This window comes from Nomascus leucogenys, chromosome 6 (assembly GCF_006542625.1).
Source record: "Nomascus leucogenys isolate Asia chromosome 6, Asia_NLE_v1, whole genome shotgun sequence".
Classification (NCBI taxonomy): domain Eukaryota; kingdom Metazoa; phylum Chordata; class Mammalia; order Primates; family Hylobatidae; genus Nomascus; species Nomascus leucogenys.
The window spans coordinates 92,049,859-92,076,623 of record NC_044386.1 but is presented as its reverse complement, the minus strand read 5'-3'; the positions used below and the strand labels follow the sequence as shown (position 1 = coordinate 92,076,623).

Genomic DNA, 26,765 nt, shown 5'->3' with positions numbered 1-26,765 from the left:
AGAGGTTGCGGTGAGCGGAGATCACACCACTGCACTCCAGCCTGGCGACAGAGCAAGACTCCATCTCAAAAAAATAGTAATGATTTTAAAGCTTTTCTATTTTTTTTTTTTTTTTTTACAAGCAGTGCTTTTCATATACCAAAGTAGGAAGACTTTCAAATGATTTTTAAAAATAACTACTTGGTTTTCTTAAAAATACATACTTACAGTAAAACAAAAGTCAAAGGGCACATAAGATACTAAACAAAAGACCCATTCCATTCCTATCCCTCACCAGAGGTGAAGCATTTCTTGAGTTATTTCTATGCACATATAAGCATATGAGCAAGTGTGTGTGTGTGTTTGTACACCTTTATTTTACACATGGGGATTATATTAACCGCATTTTAAAAATTGCTTGCTAATATTTACTGAGCCTAAATATATCCTTCCTGGTGACCCTGAAAATCCTACTCCTAAGTATGTATGTGTACCAAAAAACATGCACAAGACTCTTCATGGTGGCATTATTCATAATACATCACAATAAAAATATCCCAAATGTTCATCAAGTATAAAATGAATAGACTTAGGTAGAGCCCCATAATGGAATATTTATAACAAGGAAGAAAACAACCAGCCACTACTACATGCAACAACACAGATGAATCTCACAAACATAATTCTGAGCAAAGAAGCCAGATATTCAAAAGTACACACTGCATGATTCCATTTACATTAAATTCAAAAGCAGGCAAAACTGATCTAGAAGATAGAAGTTAAGGCCGGGCACGGTGGCTCACGCTTGTAATCCCAGCACTTTGGGAGGCCGAGGCGGGCGGATCACGAGGTCAGGAGATCGAGACCACGGTGAAACCCCGTCTCTACTAAAAATACAAAAAAATTAGCCGGGCGTAGTGGCGGGCGCCTGTAGTCCCAGCTACTCGGAGAGGCTGAGGCAGGAGAATGGCGTGAACCCGGGAGGCGGAGCTTGCAGTGAGCCGAGATTGCGCCACTGCACTCCAGCCTGGGCGACAGAGCGAGACTCCGTCTCAAAAAAAAAAAAAAAAAAAAAAAATAGAAGATAGAAGTTAAATACAAGTTATTATCTTTGGGAGGGGTGGTTAATGAGTGGTAGGGAATAAGGAGGCGGCCTGGAGGGCACTGATAATATTCTATACCTTAATCTAGATGGTGATTACATGGGTATGTTTACTTTGTAAAACTTCACTGCACAGTACAATTATGATTTATGTATGTACTTTGCTGTATATATATTTCAATAGAAAGATATCAAAAATTACTGATTGAGCCAAATTAGACATTTTCTAAAACCAAAAAATTAATTTCTGCAATATTAATGCAGAAAAGGGAGGGGACACACAATTCAGTCTGGGGTAAGGATCAAGATTTCCTAGACAAGACACAGAAGGCATTAATCACAAAAGAAAAATAATAGTAAATTGGCCTTCATCAAAATTAAACTTTTGATCATCAAAAGATACCTTAATAAAATGAAAGTAGTAAAACACAGGCTGGGGGGAAATATTTACCACACGTATAACAGACAAAGGACTTACATTCAGAATATATAAAGAAGTCTCACAAATCAATAATAAGGAAAAAGGAATTTAAAAATAGGCAAAAAACTTGAGCAGGCACTACACAAAAGATATGATCAGTAAGTATATGAAAAGGTGTTCAACATCACTAGTCATTAGGGTAATGCAAATTAAAATCACAATAAAACACAATACACCCACCAGCAAGTCTAGTATGAAAAAGACTGATAGTAACAAATGTTGGCAAGAACATAGGCAAACAGAATCCTCACACGTTGCTGGTGGTAGGGTAAAATTGAACAACCACTTTGGAAAATACTTTGGCAGTTTATTATAAAGTTAAAACAAACAGTTCACATATGACCCAGCAATTCCACTCCCTAGGCACTTATTCAAGTAAAAACACATGGCACATGCACACACAAAAAAAGACCAGTAAATAAATGTTCAGGCCGGGTGCGGTGGCTTATGTCTGTAATCCCAGCACTTTGGGAGGCTGAGGCAGGCGGATCATGAGGTCAGGAATTCAAGACCAGCCTGGCCAATATGGTGAAACCCCCTCTCTACTAAAAATACAAAAATTAGCCAGGTGTGGTGGCACGCACCTGTAGTCCCAGCTACTCAGGAGGCTGAAGTTGAAGAATCGATTGAACCCAGGAGATGGAGGTTACAGTGAGCTGAGATCGCACCACTGCACTCCAGCCTGGGCAATAAAGTGAGACTCCATCTCTAAACAAATAAATGTTCATAGAAACTTTCACAGTACTCAAAAACTAGAAACATTGCAAATGTTCATTAACAGGAGAATGGACAAACGGTGGTATAGTCATGCAACTGAATACTAAACACCATTTTTTAAATAAAAGAACTACATATAACAACATGGATGAATCTCCAAAACAACATGTTGTATGAAAGTTGCCAAAAGCTAAATAGTAGATACTGTATGGCTCCCTTTGTGTGAAGTACAAGCACAACTTATAGGAAAGTTCAAAATCAATTTATACAGGCAGAAATCAGAATGGTGGTTGCATCTGGTGAAGTGAAGCAGAAGACTTACTGGAAAAAGGCATGAGGAAACTTTCTAGGTGATAAAAATGTTTTAGTTGATCTGATGATTACAGGTATATAAATATGTACATGAGTATACATATCTGTCAAAATTCAAGTGTGTACTTCAGATTTAAAGATTTACTAGCATTGAAATTAAAAATAATAGGGAAAAATTATATATACTACCTTCCATTTAAATTAGAAGTTAACATTGTTCCTCAAAAATTAAACAGAATTGGGCCAGGCGCAGTGGCTCACACCTGTAATCCCAGAACTTTGGGAGGCCGAGGCGGGTGGATCATGAGGTCAGGAGTTTGATACCAGTCTGGCCAATATAGTGAAACCCTGTTTCTACTAAAAATACAAAAAATTAGCCAGGCATGGTGGTGGGCACCTGTAATACCAGCTACTCGGGAAGCTGAGGCAAGAGAATCACTTGAACCTGGGAGGCAGAGGTGGCAGTAGGAAAAAAAAAAAAAAAAAAAACCCTTAGCTCATCAATTTAATCAGTGGAGTGGTGGGGCAAAAGCCAGATTACAATAGACAAACAGACTCGGAGGTGAGGATACCAAGACAAGCAAGATAAACTATTATTTCAAAAAGCTAATCAATGAAAGTCATTCACTATCACAGTAGAAATAGTGAGATTTGGTAACTACTTATCAAAGACTGTAACAGTGGTTTCATGTAGACTTTAGGGTGAATTAGGTAACAACTAAATTACCTTGTAACTCTACAATTCTGTATACACAGGAACCAAAATTAACAAAAGGAAAAGATTAATGAAGTGAAGAGCATGTACAGCATCTACAAAATCACGTCTGAGAACCAAATATATACACAGTAATTAGTCCGTAGAATAAATTATTATATACAGTACAGGAAATGACATATTTCTAGAATATCTACAAAATTCCTAGTTTCTACAACGTTTAAATTCTTTAAGAATTACTGACATATAAAGACTCTAAGGAAAACAACCCAAATGCCCATCAACAGACAAACAAAATGTGATACATACATACACTAGAATATTATTCAGCCTTAAAAAGGAATGAAATTCTGACACATGCTACAACATGAATGAACCTTGAAAATGCTGAGTGGAATAAGCCAGACAGATAGGGCAAATATTGTATGATTCACCTTACATGAAAAACCTAGAATAGTCAAATTCATAGATACATAAAATAGAATGGAGATTACCAGGATCTAGGGAGGCAAGGGGATGTGGAGATTTATCGTTTAATGGGTACAGTGTTTCTGTTTGGAATGATGAAACACTTCTAGAAATGGACAGTGGTGATGGCTGCACAACTTTGTAAACGTACTTAATGCCACTGACTTACACACTTAAAAATGGTAAATTTTACGTATATTTTACAATAATAAATTATTCCATTAAACAATTACTCTAAAACCAGATATCAAGCTGAGATCATGTTTCTTACATAGTGAGTATGTTGTCTCAGGTTGTGGACAAAACTCATCCTCAGCTATGGCCACCCCAAAATGGGTAAAGTTTTCCATGAAGACTCCTTTAAGGAAGGAAATAGACTCAAGCAGTAAATCAGTTCACTCACCTCGATGATGGGTAAGATCTTCAGCTGAAAGCCAGAAGAAAGTCACCTAAGGTCACATCATGGGGCAAAAGGAAGAGGACTTCAGTAGCCTCACGTAGGATATTATTTTCTCAGAACCATCAAGTAGTTCTGATCAACAATTTCATTGTCTGTTCTTGAAAAAGTCCTGATATATTTGGACAAAAATACCAAATAGAAATCTGTTTATCCCTTCCACAGTTGGCAGTCATCACCCTCAAAACTAAAGAGTCGAACTAGGATATGGACCTCTCAAGCTGAGGAGGAAAGGGTGAGGGAGAGGGACAACATCCATTCTCAGTCAAAAATGCCTCCAATTGCTACTTGTTCAAATAACGTCTCAGCTTGCTAATCCAACTTCTGTGTGAATTCTTTATGCATTTACCAACTTCCTGCCTTCTATTTCCAAGTATTATACTACTTAACCAGAGCAGTGGTTCTCAAGTGGGAACAATTTTGCCCCAGAAGGAATAACTGGCAACATCTGGAGACACTTTTGGTTGTTACAAGTAAGTGCTACCGTCATCTACCAGGTAGAAGCCAGGGATGTTGTTAACCATCCTACAATATACAGGACAACTCCAACAAAGATTTATCTTGCTCAAAATATCATTCATGCCAAAGCTGAAAAAACCTGAACTAGAGGTTTTAAAAAAAAGTCTAAGGATTTCACAGTAAAATGTGACAGCTTTTTATTCAAAGTACTACTTTTTTAATTTGTTAAAGTCCCATTAATCCTTAAGGATGATATTTCTCCTGTTTTCTTAATACTTCCCTATATTGGGCTGGATGCAGTGGCTCATGCCTGTAATCCCAGTACTTTGGGGGGCCAAAGGAGGTGGATCACTTGAGGTCAGGAGTTCAAGACCAGCCTGGCCAACATGGTGAAACCCCCATCTATACCAAAAACAAAAAAATTAGCCAGGCATGGTGGTTCATGCCTATAATCCCAGCTACTTGGGAGGCTGAGACAGCAGAATCACTTGAACCCAGGAGGTGGAGGTTGCAGTGAGCCGAGATCGCACCACTGCACTCCAGCCTGGGTGACACAGCGAACCTCCACCTCAAAAACAAACAAACCAACATTGTATGAGACGTAAAAGCCACTGAAAAATTTACATAACCCAGGTGCAATAGCTCATGCCTGTAATTCCAGTACTTCAGGAGGCCGAAGATGGAGTATCACTTGAAGACAGGAGTTCAAAACCAGCCTGGGCAACAGAGCCAGACCCCCGTTTCTACAAAAAAAATTTAAAAATTAGCCAGGCATGGTGGCATGAACCTATAGACCCAGCTACTGGGGAAGACCATTTGAACCCAGGAGTTTCAGGTTGCAGTGAGGTATAATCACACCACTGCACTCTAGCTTGAGTGACAGAGCGAGACCCTCTCTCTCAAAATAATAATAATGTATGATTCCATTTATTTGGCATTCCAAGAAAGGCAAAACTAGGAAGAAAGACACAGATTAATGGCTGCCAGCAATTGGGAATGGAAGAAGTGGTTTACTACAAAGTAAAGGTGACTTTTGGGGGAGTAATTAAACTTTTATAACTTGATTATGGTGCTAGTAGTGGTTACATGACTAGTTTCATTTGTCGAAACCCAGAATTTGTACTAAAAAAAAGGGAATTTTACTCTACGAAAATTATACGTTGATACCATTCAAAGACTGGCCAAAACAAAACTACAATAGCTAAATAAATAACTAAAACTAAAATATTATCAGGCAAAGTAGACTTCAAACAAGGAATATTATCAGAAATTGAAGAGGAATATTACATAATAACAAATGGGTCAATTTACCAAGAAATCAGACAATCCCAAATGTATTGCATCCAACAACATATCTTCAAAATACACAAATCAAAAATTGATAGAACTGAAAGTAGAAACAAATCCACAATTACATTTGCACACTTCAACACTTCTGTCACCCTTCCAATCAGTAACTACACATCAGTAAGAATATGAATATCTGTAATTTTAAGTATATACAGAACACTATCAACCAACTTGACCTAATTGACATTTACAGAATGCTACCTCCAATAAGAGCAGAATACACATTCTTTCTAAGTGCACATGGGACATTCACCAACACAGGCCACATTGTGGGCCATGAAACAAACCATATAATGTTCTCTACCCACAATAGAATTAAACTAGAAACCAACAAAGCAAAAAGATATCTGGAACTTCACAGAGTGGTTTTGCCCGAAGCAGAAAATTAGTACACACTTACATAATAATCAAACCCCATTTAAATAATTTCTAGGTCAAACCAACCTCCTAATATCTAATAACTCAATTAAATAAAAGCTAGATGTGACAGAACGTTTAGACTATTACTTCTTTTCCCAACACTCATTTTGACATCATATAGAATAGATAAAAGAATCAACAAGAGAGAGAAATCTGGCCGGGCACGGTGGCTCACACCTGTAATCCCAACACTTCTGGGAGGCCAAGGTTGGTGGATCACCTGAGGTCAGGAGTTCGAGACCAGCCTGGCAAACACAGTGAAACCTCATCTCTACAAAAACACAAAAGTTAGCCAGGTGTGGTGGCGTGCGCCTGTAATCCCACCTACTTGGGAGGCTGAGGCAGGAGAATTGCTTGAGCCCCAGAGGCAAAGGTTGCAGTGAGCCGAGATTGTGCTACTGCACTCCAGCCTGGGCGACAGTGAGACTCTGCCTCCAAAAAAACAGAGACAGAGAAATCTGTGCAAATATACACATACAATGAAATTGCATACAGACCTTTCTTCTGCCGGGGTTTTTGAGACTCAGTAGATACAGGAAATACGGTTCTCTGAAATGAAATAAGTAGTCTATATTGAAGCACCACAATATAAACTTGCTAACTTAAAGAAGCATCTAAATAACAAGAATAATCAGTAGCTCACCAATTACGCAACTAATCCATTAAATCCATATTCTGATAGAGTTATTTTAAATACGGTTTAAAAAACAAATGTCAAGTCATACTTTTGCTATCCAAACTATTAATAATGTATAATGCATATTTATAATATTTACAACATGCATTTTTAATGTATAATTATAGCATATAGTAAAATGTGCATAAGAAATACACTAAGTTCTTAAACACCTCATATTAGTATGATACTTGATGCCATACTTCTCAGCAGCCAAACCAAAAAAGTGACCACTGTTTGATAAAAGGAAGCTTATGAGATCATCTACACAGAAACTGTCTAGCACTCAATTCTAAAAGGGAGATAGTTATTTTACACTATAACCGCGTAGAAAACCATCAAATGAATTTTTCTTTTATCAACTTCCTATGATATACCATAATATAAGCAAAAATAATGGCTCAAATTTTTCCAGATGTAATGAGAAACACCAATCCTTAGTTTCGGGATACTCAACAAATCCTGACCAGGTTAAATGAAAATAAATACATACTTAGACACATCATAACGAACTGCACCAGAAACAAGAAGAAGCTCTTAAAAGCAGCCAAACAAGAAAACATATCACCAGATTACCAACAAAGAAAGGACAGTTATTTGGGAGGCTGAGGCGAGAGGATCACTTGAGGTCAGGAGTTCAAGACCAGCCTGGCCAACATGGTGAAACCCCATCTCTACTAAATAAACAAAAATTAGCTCGGCATGGTGGCACGTGCCTATAGTCCCAGCTACTTGGGAGGCTGAGGCAGGATAATGGCTTGAACTTGGTAAGCAGAGGTTGCAATGAGCCGAGATCATACAATCGCCCCCCCAGCCTGGGTGACAGAGCAAGGCTCTGTCTCAAAAAAAAAAAGAAAGAAAGAAAGAAAAAACGCCAGACGCTGTGCCTCGCACCTGTAATTGCAGCACTTTGGGAGGCCAAGGCGGGTGGATCACCTGAGGTCAGGAGTTCAACACCAGCCTGGCCAACATGGTGAAACGCCATCTCTACTAAAAATACAAAAATTAGCTGGGTGTGGTGGCGGGCACCTGTAATCCCAGCTACTTGGGAGGCTGAGGCAGGAAAATCACTTGAACCCAGGAGGCGGAGGTTGCAGTGGGCCAAGATCACGCCACTGCACTCCAGCTTGGGCGATAAGAGCAAAACTCCATTTCAAAAAAAAAAAAGAAGAAAAGAAAAACAAAAAAGACAGACAGCTGGCTCTTCAACAATTAAAAATGGAAGACAATATCACAATAAGACATCATAAGAATAATTACTCCAGTGTCAGGTACTAAGTAAAATGAATGTTAATTTAGACCAGAGGTCGGCAAACTATGGCCCACAGGTCAAATCCATCCTGTTTATTTGGTCTACAAGCTAAGAATGATTTTTACATTTTTAAATGTTAAAAAAATTCAAAAAATTATATTAACACATGAAAATTCTGAGTCAAATTTCAGTGTCTACAAACAAAATTTTGTTGGAACATACCCACACGCATGTTTATATAATGTCTATGGTTGCTTTTGTCCTACAACAGCATTGTTGAGTAGTTGTCACAGAGACTCTATGGCCCACAAAGCCCACAATATTTACTATCTGGCCCTTTACCAAAAAAGTTTGCCAACACCTGATCTAGATTCTCTCACCCATCAAAACTAATTTTCAACAACAAAGGCAAATTTTTAAAACTTTCAGAATTTGAGAGTTTTTAGATTCTCACCAAATAAACTTTTAATGAAAATATATTAGGAAAAAGAAAAATAATCCCAGAACGAAGGAGTAGAATGAGCAAACGAATTGGTAAAATAAGCAAGTATTCTAAAAATCTACTGACTGAATAAAACAAAAAGCATAATTTGTGGTGTTTAATTAAAATACATTAGGAACTACAAAACTAAACAACAATGGCATACATTCGCAGATGGCAATAGATGGTAGTAAAGCATGATTGTCCCTGTATTAGCAACATTTAGGCCTCGACTTACAGTAAACATGTATTTTTTAATTTCTTTGGTACTCACTAAAGGAAGGCAAAGTATAACTTCCAAGGAATGAAATAAGAGGAGCAGAAAGGGAGGGGGAACAGATGGAAATTCAGTTTTTTAAAAAAAAACAAGAAAGGAGGTAGAAAAAAATGAAATTCTCTAGTTTAAGACAGATCAGCCAGATGTGATGGCTCACACCTATAATCCCAGCACTTTGGGATGCTGAGGCAGGAGGATCACATGAGCCTACAAATTTGAGAACAGCCTGGGCAAAATAGCGAGACCCTGCCTCTATAAAAAAAAACTTTAGAAATCAGCCAGGCATAGTGGCACGTGCCCTTAGTCCTAGCTACTCAGGAGGCTGAGGTGGGAGGATCTCTTAAGCCCAGAAGGCCAAGTTGCAGCAAGCCATGATCGCACCACTGCACTCCAGCCTGAGGAACAGGCTCAAACCAAACAAACAGCCAGGTGTGGTGGCTCAAACCTCTAATCCCAGCACTTCGGCAGGCTGAGGCAGGCCGATTGCTTGAGTTCAGGAGTTTAAGACCAGCCTGGGCAACACGGTGAAACCCTGCCTCTACAAAATATACAAAAATTAGCCAAGTGTGGCCTGAGCCTGTGGTCCCAGCTACTTGGGAGGCTGAGGTGGAAGGATCACTTGAGCCCAGGAGGCAGAGGTTGCAGTGAGCCAAGATCACGCCACTGCACTCCAGCCTGGGTGACAGAGCAAGACTCTGTCTCAAAAAAAAAAAAAAAAAAAAAAAAAAAATTGCAATGTAAATTATCACATTAAGACATAATTTCATATCCACCATAATGACTGGTGGTAGAAGCATAATTGTTACAACCACCATATAGTTTCCTAGAAGTAATAAAGTTACTCCATTACCTAGCAATCTATTTCCAGGTATACCTTAGAGAAACTCTTAGATACTGCATCAGAAGACCTACATAATAATGCTCAGGAATAGGACTAAAGTGAGGCATGTGAAGAACCTAGGGTACAAACCTTAAGAAGGTACTTACTCTTACTCCATAAAATGTGAACCCTAAGCACCTCACTTACCTTTCCTTAGTCCTGGCCCTATTTATAGCAGCTTTTTTTGGGTTTTTTTTTTTTTTTTTTTTTTTTTTTGAGACAAAGTCTTGCTCTGCCAAGCTAAAGTGCAGTGGCGCAATCTCGGCTCACTGCAACCTGCCTCCTGGGTTCAAGTGATTCTCCTGCCTCAGCCTCCTGAGTAGCAGGGACTATAGGTGCGCACCACCGCATCCAGCTAATTTTTGTATTTTTATTACAGACGGGGTTTCACCATGTTGGCCAGAATGGTCTCGATCTCTTGACCTCGTGATCCACAGCCTCGGCCTCCCAAAGTGCTGGGATTACAGGTGTGAGCCACTGCACCCAGCAGCAGCATTGTTTTTAATAACTAAAAACCAGAAATAATCCCGATCTCCATCTAGTGGAATGGATAAGTTAATTGACATACTTTACTACAATAGGATACTATACAGTGTTGAAATAATGAATAAACTGAAGGTTAATAAACAAATTTTAAAAACTAATATATTGTTTAAGGATATATATAAAAAATATGGTAAAACTATAAAAAAATACAAAATATTAACATAAAATTGAAGAAACACTACATCTGATTTGGAGGAAGGAAAATGCAGTAGGAGGGAGGCATTTAGGAGGTTTCGAAGTTATTAATAATCCATTTCCTAACCTGTGCAGTAGGAACACAAGTTTCCATTATATTATCATTTAAAGCATACATACAACATTTTAACCACTTTTTACAGGTAGGATATATTTCACAACAACAAAAATTAATCCTCAAAATAGAATACTTATGTGAGGCAGGCCGATTGCTTGAGATCAGGAGTTTAAGACCAGCCTGGGCAATATGGCAAAACCCCGCCTCTACAAAATATACAAAAATTAGCCAAGTGTGGCCTGCGCCTGTCTGTGGTCCCAGCTACTTGGAAGACTGAGGTGGAAGGATCACTTGAGCAGGAGGGGCTCATTTGGTTAATGATCTTGATTTAAAAACGCACAAAAATTTATAGAGACATTTCTCCAAAGAGATATGGGTGGAAAATAAACATATAAAAAATCTTCAATGTCATTATTCATGAAGAAAATACAAATTAAAACCACCATACACCATCACTACTCATCCGCTACAACGGCTAAATAAAAACAAACTGACAAACCAAGTGTTGACAGAGATGTGGAAAAATCACAACCCTCATGCATTGCTCATGGAAATGTTAACTCGTATATAGCCTGCAGAAAAGTTAGGCAGATTTGTTTCTGTTTTTTTTAAACAAATACTTAAACAATACAACCCAGCAATTCCATTGACACAAGGAACCCTTTTGGAGTGATGGACATGTTTTAAAAGTACCCTCTGATGACAGCTGTGCAACTACATAAGTTTACTAAAACTGATCAAACTATGTACTTAAATTGAGTAAATTTTATGGTATGTGTACTATACCTCAACAAAACTGTTTTTTAAATTTTAAAGAACTCAATTTTTTTAAATCTAACTAGAATTTCTTAACTTTGGGGAATATGTTAGTAAAGAATGTTAAAGACTCAAAAAGCACCTTCAAAGGTCAGCAACCCTTCTTTCTGCACAAAGCAGAATTATTTTTTTGATGAGTCTTGAAAGACTTTCTAGAACATTCTGAGATGGAAAGGATTATATTAGCCCACTCAATCTCATTCATAGGATTTATATAGAACACATTATTTTATTGTTATTTCTTCATTTTTATATAGTTTTATGATCATTTATTCATCCAACAAATATTCATGGAGCACCTGATACATAGGCACTATATCTGAGGCAGATCAACTAGTGTACTAATTTCTGTTTTCTGCTCTTATCAGTTTAATCCTTTAATTTACAAGATGACAGATATTTATCCAAATACATCAAATAATGAGAATCAGGGCATTATAAAAAAAATTTATTGGCCAGGTGCAGTGGCTCGCCTGTAATCCCAGCACTTTGGGAGGCTGAGGCGGGCGGATCACGAGGTCAGGAGATCAAGACCATCCTGGCTAATATGGTGAAACCCCGTCTCTACTGAAAATACAAAAAATTAGCGGGGCGTGGTGGCAGGCGCCTGTAGTCCCAGCTACTCAGGAGGATGAGGCAGGAGAATGGCGTGAACCCCAGAGGCGGAGGTTGCAGTGAGCCAAGATCGCACCACTGCACTCCAGCCTGGGCGACAGAGCGAGACTCCGTCTCAAAATAAATAAATAAATAAATAAATAATAAAAAAATAAGATTTATAAGCACAAATCATGAAAGCCAGAGCTAGTTGCTCATTCATTTTTTGTTTTTGTTTTTTTCAGACAAGGTCTCACTCTGCCCCTGCTGGAGTCCAGTGGCACAATCTCGGCTCACTGGAGCCTCAACTTCCCCAAGGCTCAGATGATCCTCCCCAGTAGCTGGGACTACAGGCGCATGCCACCACGTCTGGCTAATTTTTGTGTTTTTTGTAGAAATGGGGCTCCAACATGTTGCCCAGTTTGGTCTCAAACCTCTGGACTCAAGTTATCCTCTCTCCTCAATTTCCACAAGTCCTGGCATTACAGGCATGAGCCACCAAGTACAGCCTGTTTGTTCATTTTTTAAGAATTCTAAACTATACTGAAAATACAAATATCTGTCCTCAGTTTTCCTTCTAAGGAACTGGTAGCAACCCGTAAGTAATTTTGGTAGCGTATTAGAATTTCTGTGTCCCACACTGGGCTAGTTTTACTCAGTTTTGATGGGGTGTCTTCTGGCCTCAAGGCCTTGACTGTAGCCTTCCTAGATTTTTACCTATACATTTCTTCAAAAATTCTCTGTGAGTTTTGAGTCTTTTCCTTTTCTCTCATCCATATCCATATATCCTTATCTACAGATCTATGTTTTCCTTTGTGTTATGAAATGAAGATCACATAATATATACCCCACTTCACATCTACCTTTTATTTAAATGTACACCATGGAAGTCCCTCCAAGTCAATTAGTCGTAATTTTTTTTTTTCTGAGTTTAGGAGCAGAGGTTTAACAGGCAGAAGAAAGAAAGGAGAACAAATTTCTCTAGTAAGACAGAAGGGCTTCTGAGAGGAAAAGCAATTAGTTGTAACATTCTTTTTAATGACTGCATAATATTCCACAGTATGGAAATATCTAAAGTCATCAATTACCCTATTAATGGGCATTTAATTTGCTTCCAGCGTTTTTCCACTACGGATAGTACTACCACGAATGCCCTAGTACTACACGCTCATGTTTAACATTTTTTTCTATGGGACACAGGTCTAGGAGCAGGATTACTGGGTTCTTTTAATTGTATTAAAAAATAAGGCTGGGGGTGATGGCTCACACCTGTAATCCCAACACTTTGGGAGACTGAGGCAGGCAGATCACGAGGTCAGGAGTTCAAGACCAGCCTGGCCAACATGGTGAAACTCCGTCTCCACAAAAATACAAAAATTAGCCAGGCATGGTGGTGAGGGCCTGTAACCCCAGCTACTCGGGAGGCTGAGGCAGAAAAATCGCTTGAACCCAGGAGGTGGAGGTTCCACTGAGCTGAGATCACACCACTGCACTCCAGACAGGGCAACAGAGTGAGACTCCATCTCAAGACAAAAAAAAAAAAGATAAAATACCACTTCCAAAAAGGACAGAAATTCAAATTTCCATGCATTAGTAACTGGAAAAGATGAAAATTACTATAAACATAACACTACTAGCAATAAATTTGATAACAATGAAAACAGTTAACTTCAGGCTTAATGGTTAGTCAAATCAAAACAAAAGCTATTCTCTTTAAAACAGTATTAGACATTCAAATGTACAGGACAATTCTGCCATCACCGACTCAAGTTCATATTCTATTACACAAACACCTGTGATGAGCACTAGAGGATAAGCTGTATTTGTAGCAATGTTATGTTACCCGTTATCTTTTACACTTTAAGATTACGTAGAAGTATTTTTTCTTATGTCTTTAATATTTAAAACCCAGTAACATTAACCATGCTATTTATTTTTTTTTTATTTTTTTTGTGATGGAGTTTCGCTCTTGATGCCCAGGCTGCAGTGAAATGGCACGATCTCGGCTCACTGCAACCTCTGCCTCCTGGGTTCAAGCGATTCTCCTGCCTCTGCCTCCCTAGTAGCTGGGATTACAGGCGCCCACCACCACGTCCAGCTAATTTTTCGTATTTTTTTTAGTACAGACGGGATTTCACTACGTTGGCCAGACTGGTCTCGAACTCCTGACCTCAGGCGATCCACCCACCTCAGCCTCCCAAGGTGCTAGGATTACAGGCGTGAGCCACTACACCTGGCCTATTATTTTAAAATCTGTTTTTCTTTCTTTTTTTTTTTTTGAGATGGAGTCTGTCTCTGTCGCCCAGGCTGGAGTGCAATGGCACGATCTTGGCTCACTGCAACCTCCGCCTCCAGGGTTCAAGCGATTCTCCTGCCTCAGCCTTCCAGGTACCTGGGATTACAGGTGAGCGCCATGATGCCCCGCTAATTTTTGTACTTTTAGTAGAGACGGGGTTTCACCATGTTGGCCAGGATGGTCTCAAACTCCTGGCCTCAAGTGATCCACCCGCCTCGGCCTCCCAAAGTGCTGGGATTACAGGCGTGATGCACCGCGTCTGGCCTAGCTATTTTAAATTTCTTAGCTTAATAAAAATATTTCGGCCGGGCGTGGTGGCAGGCGCCTGTATTCTCAGCTAATCCGGAGGCTGAGGCAGGAGAATTGCTGGAACCTGGAAGGCGGAGGTTGCACTGAGTCGAGATCGCGCCACTGCACTCCAGTCCGGGCCGACAACAGCGACACTCCGTCTCAAAAAAAAAAAAAAAGTTTGTCTTCAGAGTTTTCTAATTAGACTAGAATGATATGACTACTCTGCAAATGAGAGTAGAAAACAAACAAAAGGCCCTCTAACAATAACACTAGCCTTGCTGCTTAACCAAAACTAAGTTGTAAAACAGCCAAAGGCTGCTCTTGTACTGTTTTCCAGGGCGTTTTTCGAAAGACAATAAATTCCGAATACCTAAAATCATTCTAACAAATGGACAGAAGAGGCTTCCAAACCCAACACTAAAGCAAGGTAAACAAGGCTTCACACTTGGCACTTTACCGAAATTAGATCCAATTATGGATATATGCCTCAAAAAACAGCGACTAGGTCATCCTGAATTCATCGGGTTTCTCTATATTAGCAGTTCTGTGGAGTTAACGCCCAACTCAGCCTTCAGCTGAATTCCAAAACCGTACTTTCCTAAACTTAGTCACCACAGAAAAAACATAGTCCTGCTCCACTGGCAGAAGGCAGTGACGCTGCAAGCTTCCAGGCTGTCGTCATGTTAAATTCCCAGTTCACGGGATTAACAGAAACTGTCTACACAAGTGCTAGTTATTACCTTCCAAACCCCCGAGAGAGAAAAAGATGGGACTAAGGTAAGAGGCATTACTGGTGAAAAGTCTCCCTTCTCCGTCCAGCGCACCCCAAGAGGGACTACAGTCCTAGAACAGGACTTGTGCTGCTAAGTATCCAGACTTGCCCCAGGCGACCAGGTGCCGGGACAGTAGAAAGAGGACCGTGTCGCCCCGCCCACCCTGAGCCGCTCGGCACCCAGCTCCGCCTCTCTCCAGGAACCGCTGCATAGGACAGAAGCCACCCGCCAGCCTGCCTTGCCCTGCGGCCGGGCAACAAAAGAGAATCTCGGCGCTCACCGTAGCGACTTTCTCCTCAGCCATTTTGGCTCAGCCCACCGCTGCACGGCCGGAAGTCGGCGGCTTCCCAGACGACGAGGCAAGCGGAAGTCGTAGGGCTGTGGAGGACTGTGAGGAGCCGGCGAAGGAAGTAAATCGCCGAGTGACCTAAGGAATCGGGGGGGCAGGATTAGGGTCTGCTCCACAGAAGGCTTACATCTGAAAGAGTCAGGGAGGGAATGCGCAGCCACTCGCTGCCTTTATCCCGAGAAGCCCCTAACACCCCTCGCCGTGGTCTGTACATGGTCTGTACCTCTGGCCGCGCTGGCTGGATAGGCCAGTCACCTGGGATAGCAGCCTAGTTCTCCCGCCACCTTGCCCTGCCCTAACTCTAATCTGCATTTAATTCAGTCCTCCTTCCGGGACCCTCCTGCGTAGAATTTCATTCTCGCCTTAGGTACAAAACTCCCCGTTTCTTGGCTATCACTATCGAACTGAGGTACTCACCTCATCAGCTTCCCACTCTTGTTTACTCCAGAGTTTGCAAACACGCTCCCGGTGGGCTGCATTTGAACCGCAGTCTTTTGATTGGAAGTATTTAAAAGTTAGGAGATTTCACAAGAAATCGGCCATGGGATAAAGAGACGACAGTCGGCCTTTTCTGCAAGGCAGTGAAATAGATCTGAATAGCGGCTGCGACTGTAGATAAACATTTCTTCGCCTTTTTACCACAGTCTTCCCTTCCTAACATACTTAAGGCGTTATCCATTACCTGTCTGGCCCCCGGTGCGGTGAATTAAATGTTTAGTGTTTCTAAACTAGGAAAACGTGTGGGCTTTGGAATCAACCATGAGTTCTGGATTTGACTACTGCATGACCTAAGCCCGTCGTTTCTTTGAGCCTCATTTATTAAAGTGCCGGGAGCTGTGTGATGAACAAAACGGAGGATCCCTGCACCTGAGCACTGACGTTAGCCCCAATTCATACTTTTAAGTCTCGCCCTTGTAATTTAGACATAAAATCTGCCTCTCCCAATTCATTAACTGGGAAAGCATTTAAGACAAATTTCTCCAGGCCTCTAAGAGAAGGAGAACCCCACTGACAGAGTTACATAGAAGAAACAAGTACGGTAATCTATCCAAATACAAGGGGAAAGGACAGCAATAGAATAACAGCTCTTCTAAGTATTTCAGTAACACTCTGTCTTTTAATCTTTATAACAATCCCATGATACTGTTGGTCTCCCACTTTTTTCAGATAAATACTCTGCCTTTCACTTATTAGAAAAAAAATTTTCCAGCTTGGCCAACATGGTGAAACCCCGTCTCTACTGAAAATACAAAAAATTAGTCGGGCATGGTGGTGCCCGCCTGTAATCGCAGCTACTCGGGAGGCTGAGTCAGGAGAATCACTTGAACTCAAGCGGCAGAGGTTGCAGTGAGCCGAGATCGCACTTCCGCGCTCCAGCCTGGGCGATAGAGGGAGACTCCGTCTAAAAAACAAAAACTTGCTGGGCTCGGTGGCGCATGCCTGTAATCCCAGGACTTTGTGAGGCCGAGGTGGGCAGATGACCTGAGGTCAGGAGTTCGAGACCAGCCTGGCCAACATAGTGTAACCCTGTGTCTACTAAAAATACAAAAAATTATCCGGGCGTGGTGGCTGGCTCCTGTAATCCCAGCTACTTGGGAGGCTGAGGCAGGAGAATTGCTTGAACCCAAGAGGTGGAGGTTGCAGTGAGCCGAGATCATGCCATTGCACTCCAGCCTGGGCAACAAGAGCAAAACTCTGTCTCAAAAAAATTTTTTTTCAGAGACAGGGGTCTCACTATGATGTCCAGACTGGAGTTGAACTCCTAGGATCAAGTAATCCTCCTGAGGCAGGAAAATAGGGTCTGGAGGTAGGGTACATAAGGCCAATTCACACTTCAGCTATAACAGGTAATATTCTGTCCATAGGGCATAGGCCATAAATGCCTTTGTAACTTTACTTCATCTTCTCCATTTACATAAGGCATACCGGAAGTAATCATGGAATCCTCTGGGGGCATTTAAACTCCCCAAAATTCTGTAATGGACCCATTGAACTTCTAAGCTCAGGCCCGCTGCCACACTGGAGTGTACTTTCATGTTCAGTAAATTCCTTTGTCCCTTCCTTGCTTTGTTTGTGCATTTTGTCCAATTCTTTTTTCAAGACACCAAGAACCTGGACACACTCCACCTTTAACACTTCCACCTCATCCTCTCAAGTAGTTAGGATTACAGGCACCAGGCACCATGCCTGGTGCTAAATTCTCCACTTTTCAGAGATTAATTAAACACCTGGCCTAAGTGAGCCGAGATTGTGCCACTGCACTCCAGCCTGGGAGACAGAGCAAGACTGTCTCAAAAAAAAAAAAAAAAAAGATATAAAGATGAAAAATTATTCATTTCTAATCCACAGTGCTTAGTTTTTTTGTTTTTGGGACAGGATCTCGCTCTGTTGCCCAGGTGAAAGTGCAGTGGGACAATCACGGCTCATTGCAGCCTCCACCTCCCAGGCTCAAGTGATCCTCCCACCTCAGCCTCCCAAGTAGCTGGGACTACAGCTTCATGCCACCACGCCCAGCTAATTTTTGTATCTTTTGTAGAAATCGGATTTCATCATGTTACCTAGGCTGGTCTCAAGCTCCTGAGCTCAAGCAATCCAGCCACCTTGGCCTCCCAAAGTGTGGAATTACAGGCGTGAGCCACCCTGCCCAACCCTCAGTGCTTAGTTTCATGCAGTTTTTCAGTATTCCAGTCCTCTTCATGGGTGGGGTTACTATGCAACACTGGCAGTCTAACTAGGAAGAAATCATTCCCAAGGATCAAAAAAAAAAAAAAAAGAGGAATTGAAGCTAATATCTTCTGCCCTATGCTTTTTATTTTCTACCCTATTTTTTCTTTTAACACATATTCTTTTTGCCACTTTCAAAAGACTGATTCTCAATCTGACATGTCACTCCCTGTTCTCTTCAGTTACCCTTTAGTTCTACTGATTTGGGGAATCCCCAACACTCCTCTGCAGAAAATATACAACATCTAGAACAAAATTTTCCAAAGGCCTCTTCACTAAAGTGTAAGAAACTACTTTCGTCTTTTCCTTCAAAGATGCAACAATTTATTTCAGGGACTAAATGTCCAAGGTCTCTTTAACCACCAGATCAAAAAACATTCTAGAGAAACTCCTCTATTATTTCCACAAAATAATAAATAGAAAGTAGAAGCCATTACGTCTCCTTTTTCAGAGCAAAGAACTACAGACTCAGGCCTAGTCCATTTACATGACTGTCTAGGGGTGCCTGCTGCAGTCAGGAGGGCCGGGTGGCAGCTTGGTCAGCGGTGAATAGCGAATAGACTGCAGCATTCTCCTTATAAAGGATTTACCCCTCAATTCCAAACTTTTCCTCAAGGGATTAACAGAAGAGCCAGTAGACGGTGAAACTTAAGTGGGGAATGGATTACAAAGGCTAACTGGTATCTGTAGATGGCTATATGAACATGTAACTTGCAAATACAGAAGAATACATAGTTAAAGTGTTGTCCAGACATCTGGATGAAGTTTTCATTTTATTTTATTTTATCTTATTTTTAGACAGAGTCTCACTCTATCACCCAGGATGGAGTGCAGTGGTGCGATCTCAGCTCACTGCAACCTCCAGGTTCAAGCAATTCTCGCGCCTTGGCCTCCCAAGTAGCTGGGATTACAAGCGTCAGCCACCATGCCCAGCTAATTGTTGTATTTTTAGTAGAGACAGGATTTCACCATGTTGGCCAGGCTGGTCTCAAACTCCTGACCTCAGGTGATCTGCCTGCCTTGGTCTCCCAAAATGCCAAGATTACAGGCATGAGCCACCATGCCTAGTGTGGATGAAGTTTTAATAAGATTTAATAATGTCCTTTATATCAGAGATGTGGAAGAAGAGGAATAGGATGGGGAAATGAGAGAAGAGCATCTTTTCTGGGGGATTTTTAAAATACATATTTCTACACAATAAAGATTTGTTTTTCAAATAAATAAATTACTGTATAGCACCCTTATATACTGTCAGTTCAATAAGTTGTTAACATCTTTTGGTAGGCATCTGGCATTATAAATCCTTAAAAATACACATACCCTTTGATCAGTTCTATTTCTGAAATTATATGCTAAGAAAACAAAGATTTATAAGACGACTATTTACTACACATTTGTTTTGGATAATTAAAAATAATACTTTAAAACTGGAAAGAGAGCTGGGCCCAGTGACTTGCGTCTATAATCAAGGTAGTGCCACACTCCTGCCTGGGCAACAGCACGAAACTCTGTCTCAATAATAATAATAATAATAATAATAATAATAATAATAATAATTTTAAAGGAGTCCAAGTGTGGTGGCTCATGCCTGTAATCCCAGCACTTTGAGAGGCCAAGGCAGGCAGATGGATCCCTTGAGGTCCGGAGTTTGAGACCAGCTTGGTCAACCTGGCAAAACCTCATCTCTACTGAAAATACAAAAATTAGCAAGGTGTGGTGGCGGGCGCCTGTAATCCCAGCTACTTGGGAGGCTGAGGCAGGAGGATCACTTCAACCCAGGAGGTGGAGGTTGCAGTGAGATGAGATCGCGCCACTGCACTCCAGCCTGGGCGACATAGCAAGACTTTGCCTCAAAAAAAAACAAAAAAAACAAAAAAAACATTTTGGTTCAAGGTAACACAGGAAAACAAGATTTTCTATTCACTGGGGAGAATGTTTTGCTTGGAGAAAAAAGTTCACGTTTATTTAGCTTGTATGTTCCCTATGGATAATAAGGAGTCACTGAGGGTTTTAGGAAAGGAACAAATAGCATAAAACCTAAGTTTTAATTATGTTTAGCTGAGCGGTTGTCTTGTGGGATCTAATACTCACTGAAAAAAGCGAGATGTGGCCACCTCCATGGATCCTGCCATGCCTACTTAGAGAGTTCTGACTCTAAGCCTCCGAAGGAGGAAAACCAATACTGGATTTTCTGGAAAAGGAGCCTCTTATTTATTCTCCTGAGCTATAGAATTTATAAGGAACTATATACTGGAAATTACACCTGAAGGCTAGTCACAGGGAAGAAGAGCTAAGAAGTCTACACTTCTGCTTGGAGAGTACAGGGCCACTGAGACTACTGGTCCACACTCCCTGGCAACTTCTCCTTTTCAGAATAATGCTGTCTGTGTGGTTTAGGTGTATCTCCCACAGAGTGTCAACAGCAGATGCTAAGTACTATCAAAGTCACATAAACAAGGCAGTAACAAGTGAACCAGACAGGCATCCCCACCTCAGACAGTCCCTTAGCTATTCCCATCCTGTCAGTCCACAGTATGACTCAAGTTGTACATCCCTGTCTCTCACTATCTCAGGTCTCAGTCATCAATATAGCACTTTTTTTTTTTTTTTGAGACAGAATTTCACTCTGTCACCCAGGCTGGGGTGCACGATCTCACTGCAACCTCCACCACCTGAGTTCAAGCAATTCTCGTGCCTCAGGCTCAGCCTCCTGAGTAGCTGGAATTACAGGCACCCGCCACCACGGCCAGCTAATTTTTTGCATTTTTAGTAGAGACGGGTTTTCGCCATGTTTGCCTGGCTGGTCTTGAACTCCTGAGCTCAGGTGATCTGCCTGCCTCAGCCTCCCAAAGTGCTGGAATTATAGGCGTGAGCCACCGCGCCCAGCCCTTCATCTTTATATCTTGTGTGGATCAGGGTATCTCCTTTTTTTGACCTCATTTATCATAGTGCACGTCAGATTATATTTATTGATGGGTAAATACATAAATGAATTAGTACATGAAAAAATAAATGATTATAATATACAGATATTAGATTGAAAAGTTATGAAAGATAAATTTTTTTTAATGCTCAGTTTATTCATGATCTCACCTTTCCTTCAAGTTTTAATAACAGAATTTTCTAAGAGGCATATATGTATGCTGATGTGTGATATGTGTAGAATATCTGTTGAGATGAAAAGTCAGAATAGTTTTTGATCCATAAAGCTTACTGTAGACAAGAACTTAAGTTTGTTATTTTAAAAGGTAAATCAGCTTCTAACTTCTTTATTTTGTTTAACCCTTTCTAACTTCTTTATTTTGTTTAACCCTTTCTAACTTCTTTATTTTGTTTAACCACTTTTCCTCTAGCTACTGAGGTCAAACCTGAGTTAGGCTGTAGACTCCACCTGCTGGGTAAGAATGGGAAGAAGGGCAGAAAACCTAAACTTTGGTTGATGGACTATTTTGCCCAGGCAAAAGCAGGGAATCTATAAGGAACATGAAGACATTCGTCAGGAGAACTCTGTTGGCACTTTGCACTGTTGCATGTAAGTAGGAAATGTTTGGACCAGCAGTTGGTTACCAGGATGATTCTGGCGGGCTCTGGCAACAGCTCCTTCCACCCCTCACTTGCTTAACGGAGACCCTTTCTTGTGTTAGGGAACATCACATAAATGATGGTTTCTCGCATGCAGAAAGAGGTACTTTCTGCTTTGGTGCTTCTTACCAATATCATATACTCTGAAATTTCTGAAGGTTTTTGGTACCAACAGGACAACCCTGTTGGACACATTTTTTTTATATTTTCCCAAAATGCAAGTGTTTTTTAAAAAGGTAGGCTCAAAATAGGCTACTGCCTATTCCTGTTCTCAGCGTGAGTGCTGGTCTGTTCATTTGGGCAGTTTCTCCACATAACATTTATGGTATAACATTACATCTCGAGGAGGGGTATCTGATGCATTTAAAATAATCCATAGTTAGTAAGAGAGAAGAGTTGCCTCTTAGGAATTTAACCTCTTGAGATTTTCATTCTACCCAAATCCTATCACAAAACCATCTGGCTAGTTTATAACTCTGGCTCATAACTACTTAGTAGCTGTATCCTTCCATCCCTTCCTTCTTTCCTCTTCCCCCCTCCCTCCATCCTCCATCTTTCTTTCGTCTTTCTTTGTCTCTCTCTCTCTTTTTTTTTTTTGAGACACAGTTTTGCTCTTGTTTCCCAGGCTGGAGTGCAGTGGTGCAATCTCAGCTCACTGCAACCTCTGCCTCCTTGGTTCAAGCGATTCTCCTGCCTCAGCCTCCCTAGTAGCTGGGGCTACAGGAGTGTGCCACCATGCCCGGCTAATTTTTTGTATTTTAGTAAAGACAAGGTTTCACCATGTTAGCAAGGCTGCTCTCAAACTCCTGATCTTAGGTGATCTGCCCACCTCGGCCTCCCAAAGTGCTGGGATTACAGGCGTGAGCCACTGTGCCCGGCTGCCCTCTTTGTTTCCTTCTTTTTTCTTTTTCTTTTTTTTTCCCTCCTTCCTTCCTTCCTTCCTTCCTTCCTTCCTTTTCTTTTTCTTTCTTTTCTTTTCTATTTTTGAGACAGAGTCTCTTGCTCTGTCACCCAGGCTGAAATGCAGTGGCACAATCATGGCTCATTGTAGCCTCAAATTCCTAGGCTCAAGTGATCCTCCTACCTCACACTCCTGAGTAGCTGGGACTACAGGCATGCGCCACCATGCTCAGCTAATTTTTTATTTTTTGTAGAGATGGGGTTTTGCCATATTGCCCAGGCTGGTCTCAAACTCCGAGGCTTAAGTGATCCTCCTGCCTTGACCTCCCAAACTATTGGGATTACAGGCGCGAACCACTGCACCCAATCAGATTATTTCTCTTACCATGTTGCTCTAATTTCTCTATGTTTTAATTGGCTGCCCCCAGGAATCTCTTTATCTCCAACTAGGGAGCTCCGTCTGTTGAAAATTACAGAAACTAGGGCTAGGCGCAGTGGCTCACGCCTCTAATCCCAGCACTTTGGGAGCACAAGGTAGGAGGATCACTTGAGTCCAAGAGTTTGAGACCAACATGGGCAATATATCCGGACCCCATCTCTACAAAATTAAAATACAAAAAAATTAGCCAGGCATGGTGGCACACTCCTGCATTCCTAGCTACTTGGGAGGCTAAGGCAGGAGGATCACTTGAGCCCAGGACGTCAAGACCACAGTGAGTTTTGATCATGCCACCGAACTCCAGCCTGGGTAACAGAGTAAGAACCTGTCTAAAAAAAAAAAAAAAAAGAAAAGAAAATTAGGGAAGCTGTCCTAGTGGGTCCCAGGCTCATATTCCAACTTTACCAAAAATTCCCTCTGTGAGTGACACAAGTTATTTCCCTTCTCAGCACTTCAGTTTTCATCTGTGTAATATGTGACTATTGGACTCTGATATTCACCAACCTTTGTAGCTTAAGTGTTTTAGAAATCCAGGATTCTGTGAGTACCTCTTCTCTCTTGTAACTCCTGTCCAGTGCAGTCAGTGTGCTCTGAATAAGATGCAGGGATAGAGTCTTTTAGCAAAGCAAAGAGGGAAAATAATGAGTTGAGGAAAATAATGACACAGGGAAAGTCAGAGAGAAGAGGCACTTGAGAAAGAAGTCAATCAGAGGAAGAATGCAAAGGAAAATAAGAGGAGAAAAAGGGGACACAGACCATACATCAACAAGGGAAAGTATTCTTTTCTCCCATACAGCTCTGTTTCTTCCCTACCAGCTCCAGATCTGTATTTTTAATTTTTATTTACTTTTATATATTCTATTTATTATTTTATTTTTTTAATTTTTAGAGATACAGTCTTGCCCTGTCACCCAGGCTGGAGGGCAGTGGCATGATCATGGCTCCCTGCAGCCTCAACTTCTGGATGTTCAATTGATCCTCTTGCCTCAGCCTCTTCAGTAGTTGAGACCACAGGCATGCATTACCATGCCTGGCTAATTTTTTTCATTTTTTATAGAAATCTTGCTATATTGCCCAGGCTGGTCTCAAACTCCTAGGTTCAAGTGATCCTCTTGCCTCAGCTTTCCAAGGTGCTGGGATTATAGGTGTGAGCCACCATGCCCAGCTACTAGACCTCCTATTTACATCCAATCTCTTTCCCAAAGAGAACATTATTCCCTTGCAGTCTTGTTGTTGTTGCCCACCCAGGCTGGAGGGCAGTGGTGTGATCTCGGCTCACTGCAACCTCCGCCTCCTGGGTTCAAGTGATTCTCCTGCCTCAGCCTCCTGTGTAGCTCCTGAGTAGTGTGCCACCATGCCCGGCTAATTTTTGTATTTTTAGTAGAGATGGGCTTTCACCATGTTGGCCAGGCTGGTCTCAAACTCCTGGCCTCAAGTGATCTGCTTGCCTCGGCCTCCCAAAGTGCTGGGATTATAGGTGTGAGCCACCACGCCTGGCCTCTTCTTACTTTTTCTTATGAGATAATTGTAGATTCACCTGCCGTCATAAGAAATAATAGACAGGTCACATATACCCTTTCTACAGTTATCCCATGGTAACATCTTCCAAAACTATTGTATAATATCACAGCCAGAATGTTAACATTGATACAGTCCACCAATCTGATGTAGACTTCCCCACTTTTACTTCATTTGTGTGTATTTAGTTCTGTGCAGTTTTGTCACACGTGTAGATTTTGTGTATCTGTCACCATAGTCAAGATACAAAGAGTTCCATCACCATAAGCCTCCCTGTCATTACCCTTTAATAAACACATACCTCCTTCCCACCACCTCCCCATTCCTAACCCCTGCAGCCACTAATCTATTCTCCATTTCTATAATTTTGTCCTTTCCAAGTTGTTATATCAAATAACATTATAAAAAAACATGTAGGCTGGGCATGGTGGCTCATACCTGTAATCCCAGCACTTTGGCAGGCTGAGGCAGGCGGATCATGAGGTCAGGAGTTCAAGACCAGCCTGGCCAACATGGTGAAACCCCGTCTCTACTAAAAATACAAATACGAAAATTAGCCTGGCATGGTGGCACGTTCCTGTAATCCCAGCTACTTCGAAGGCTGAAGCAGGAGAATTGCTTTAACTGGGACCAGGGAAGCAGAGGTTTCAGTGAGCCAAGGTTGCACCACTGCACTCCAGCCTGGGCTACAGAGTGAGACTCCTTCTCAAAAAAAAAAAAAAAAGAATTTTCTCCTGCAGCTGTGGCCTGGGCATGGCGACTCCCGGCTTTGTGACTCCGGAGGCCCCCTTTGAATCGTCGAAGCCTCCCATCTTTGAGGGGTTTAGCCCCACTGTTTACAGCAATTCTGAGGGTTTCAAGGAAAAGTTCTTTCGCAAGACCCGCGAGAACCCGGTTGTACCCATAGGTTGCCTGGGCACGGCAGCCGTCCTCACCAACGGCCTCTACTGCTTCCACCAGGGCAACAGCCAGTGCTCACAGCTCATGATGCGCACCTGGATCGCCACCCAGGGCTTCACCGTCGCAGCCCTCTTGCTGGGTCTAGCTGCCACCGCTATGAAGTCTCGACCCTGAGCCCAGGGTCTTGAAAACTCTGCAGAAATCATTCCAAAACCCAGGAGCAACCACTGGCCCTACCATGGGACTTACTCTCTCCTCTCCTTTGAGAGGTCCCTGTGTCGTTGAGGGAGGAAGTGACCCTTCTGTAACCGTAACTGAAAGATTTTTTCAAAAATCCCAGATTCTGTTGTTTGAATGTAACATACTTCTATTTGTGCCACATCTCCCCTCCACTCCCCTGCTTAATAAACTCTAAAAATAAAAAAAGTAAAAAATTACATTCATACTGTATGTAATCTTTTAGGATTGCTTTTATGAACTAGGCATATTTGTATGGGAAGGGGGAATTTTTTTTTCTTTTTTGAGATGGAGTCTCGCCCTGTCACCCAGGCTGAAGTGCAATGGCACAATGTCGGCTCACTGCAACCTCTGCCTCCCAGATTCAAGCAATTCTCCTGCCTAAGTCTCCCGAGTAGCTGGGATTACAGATACGTGCCATCACACCCGGCTAATTTTTTGTATCTTTAATAGGGACGGGGTTTCACCATGTTGGCCAGGCTGGTCTCAAACTCCTGACCTCGTGATTCGCCCGCCTTGGC

The 26,765-nt window shown here is 41.5% G+C and overlaps 2 protein-coding genes across 6 annotated transcripts in view; one reads left to right on the top strand and one right to left on the bottom strand.

Annotated features, from left to right (window-relative positions):
* BBS4 (Bardet-Biedl syndrome 4) overlaps nucleotides 1-15,948 on the bottom strand; it is a 52,412-nt gene extending 36,464 nt beyond the window's left edge. Inside the window, exons 1-2 of one of the 5 annotated variants that reach the window (XM_003267182.2) lie at nucleotides 15,876-15,942; nucleotides 6,958-7,009 (exon numbers count right to left, since the gene is read on the bottom strand). In XM_003267182.2, coding sequence (XP_003267230.1) covers nucleotides 6,958-7,009; nucleotides 15,876-15,899 — 76 coding nt within the window. In that variant the 5' untranslated portion in view covers nucleotides 15,900-15,942. Of the gene's footprint in view, nucleotides 1-6,957; nucleotides 7,010-15,875 lie in introns of all 5 variants that reach the window. The other 4 variants (XM_030814712.1, XM_030814714.1, XM_004088306.2 and 1 more) reach the window with 4 other exon arrangements.
* Nucleotides 15,945-26,428, top strand: HIGD2B (HIG1 hypoxia inducible domain family member 2B). The gene is made up of 3 exons (XM_012507211.2): nucleotides 15,945-16,311; nucleotides 22,022-22,200; nucleotides 25,848-26,428. The coding sequence occupies exon 3, from the start codon at nucleotides 25,861-25,863 to the stop codon at nucleotides 26,179-26,181; it is 321 nt and encodes a 106-aa protein (XP_012362665.1). The 5' UTR covers nucleotides 15,945-16,311; nucleotides 22,022-22,200; nucleotides 25,848-25,860; the 3' UTR covers nucleotides 26,182-26,428.
* Nucleotides 26,429-26,765: the final 337 nt, after the last annotated feature.

Bases quoted from the DNA above. Each gene is read 5' to 3' on its own strand.
- HIGD2B (XM_012507211.2), top strand. From the start codon at position 25,861: ATGGCGACTCCCGGCTTTGTGACTCCGGAGGCCCCCTTTGAATCGTCG.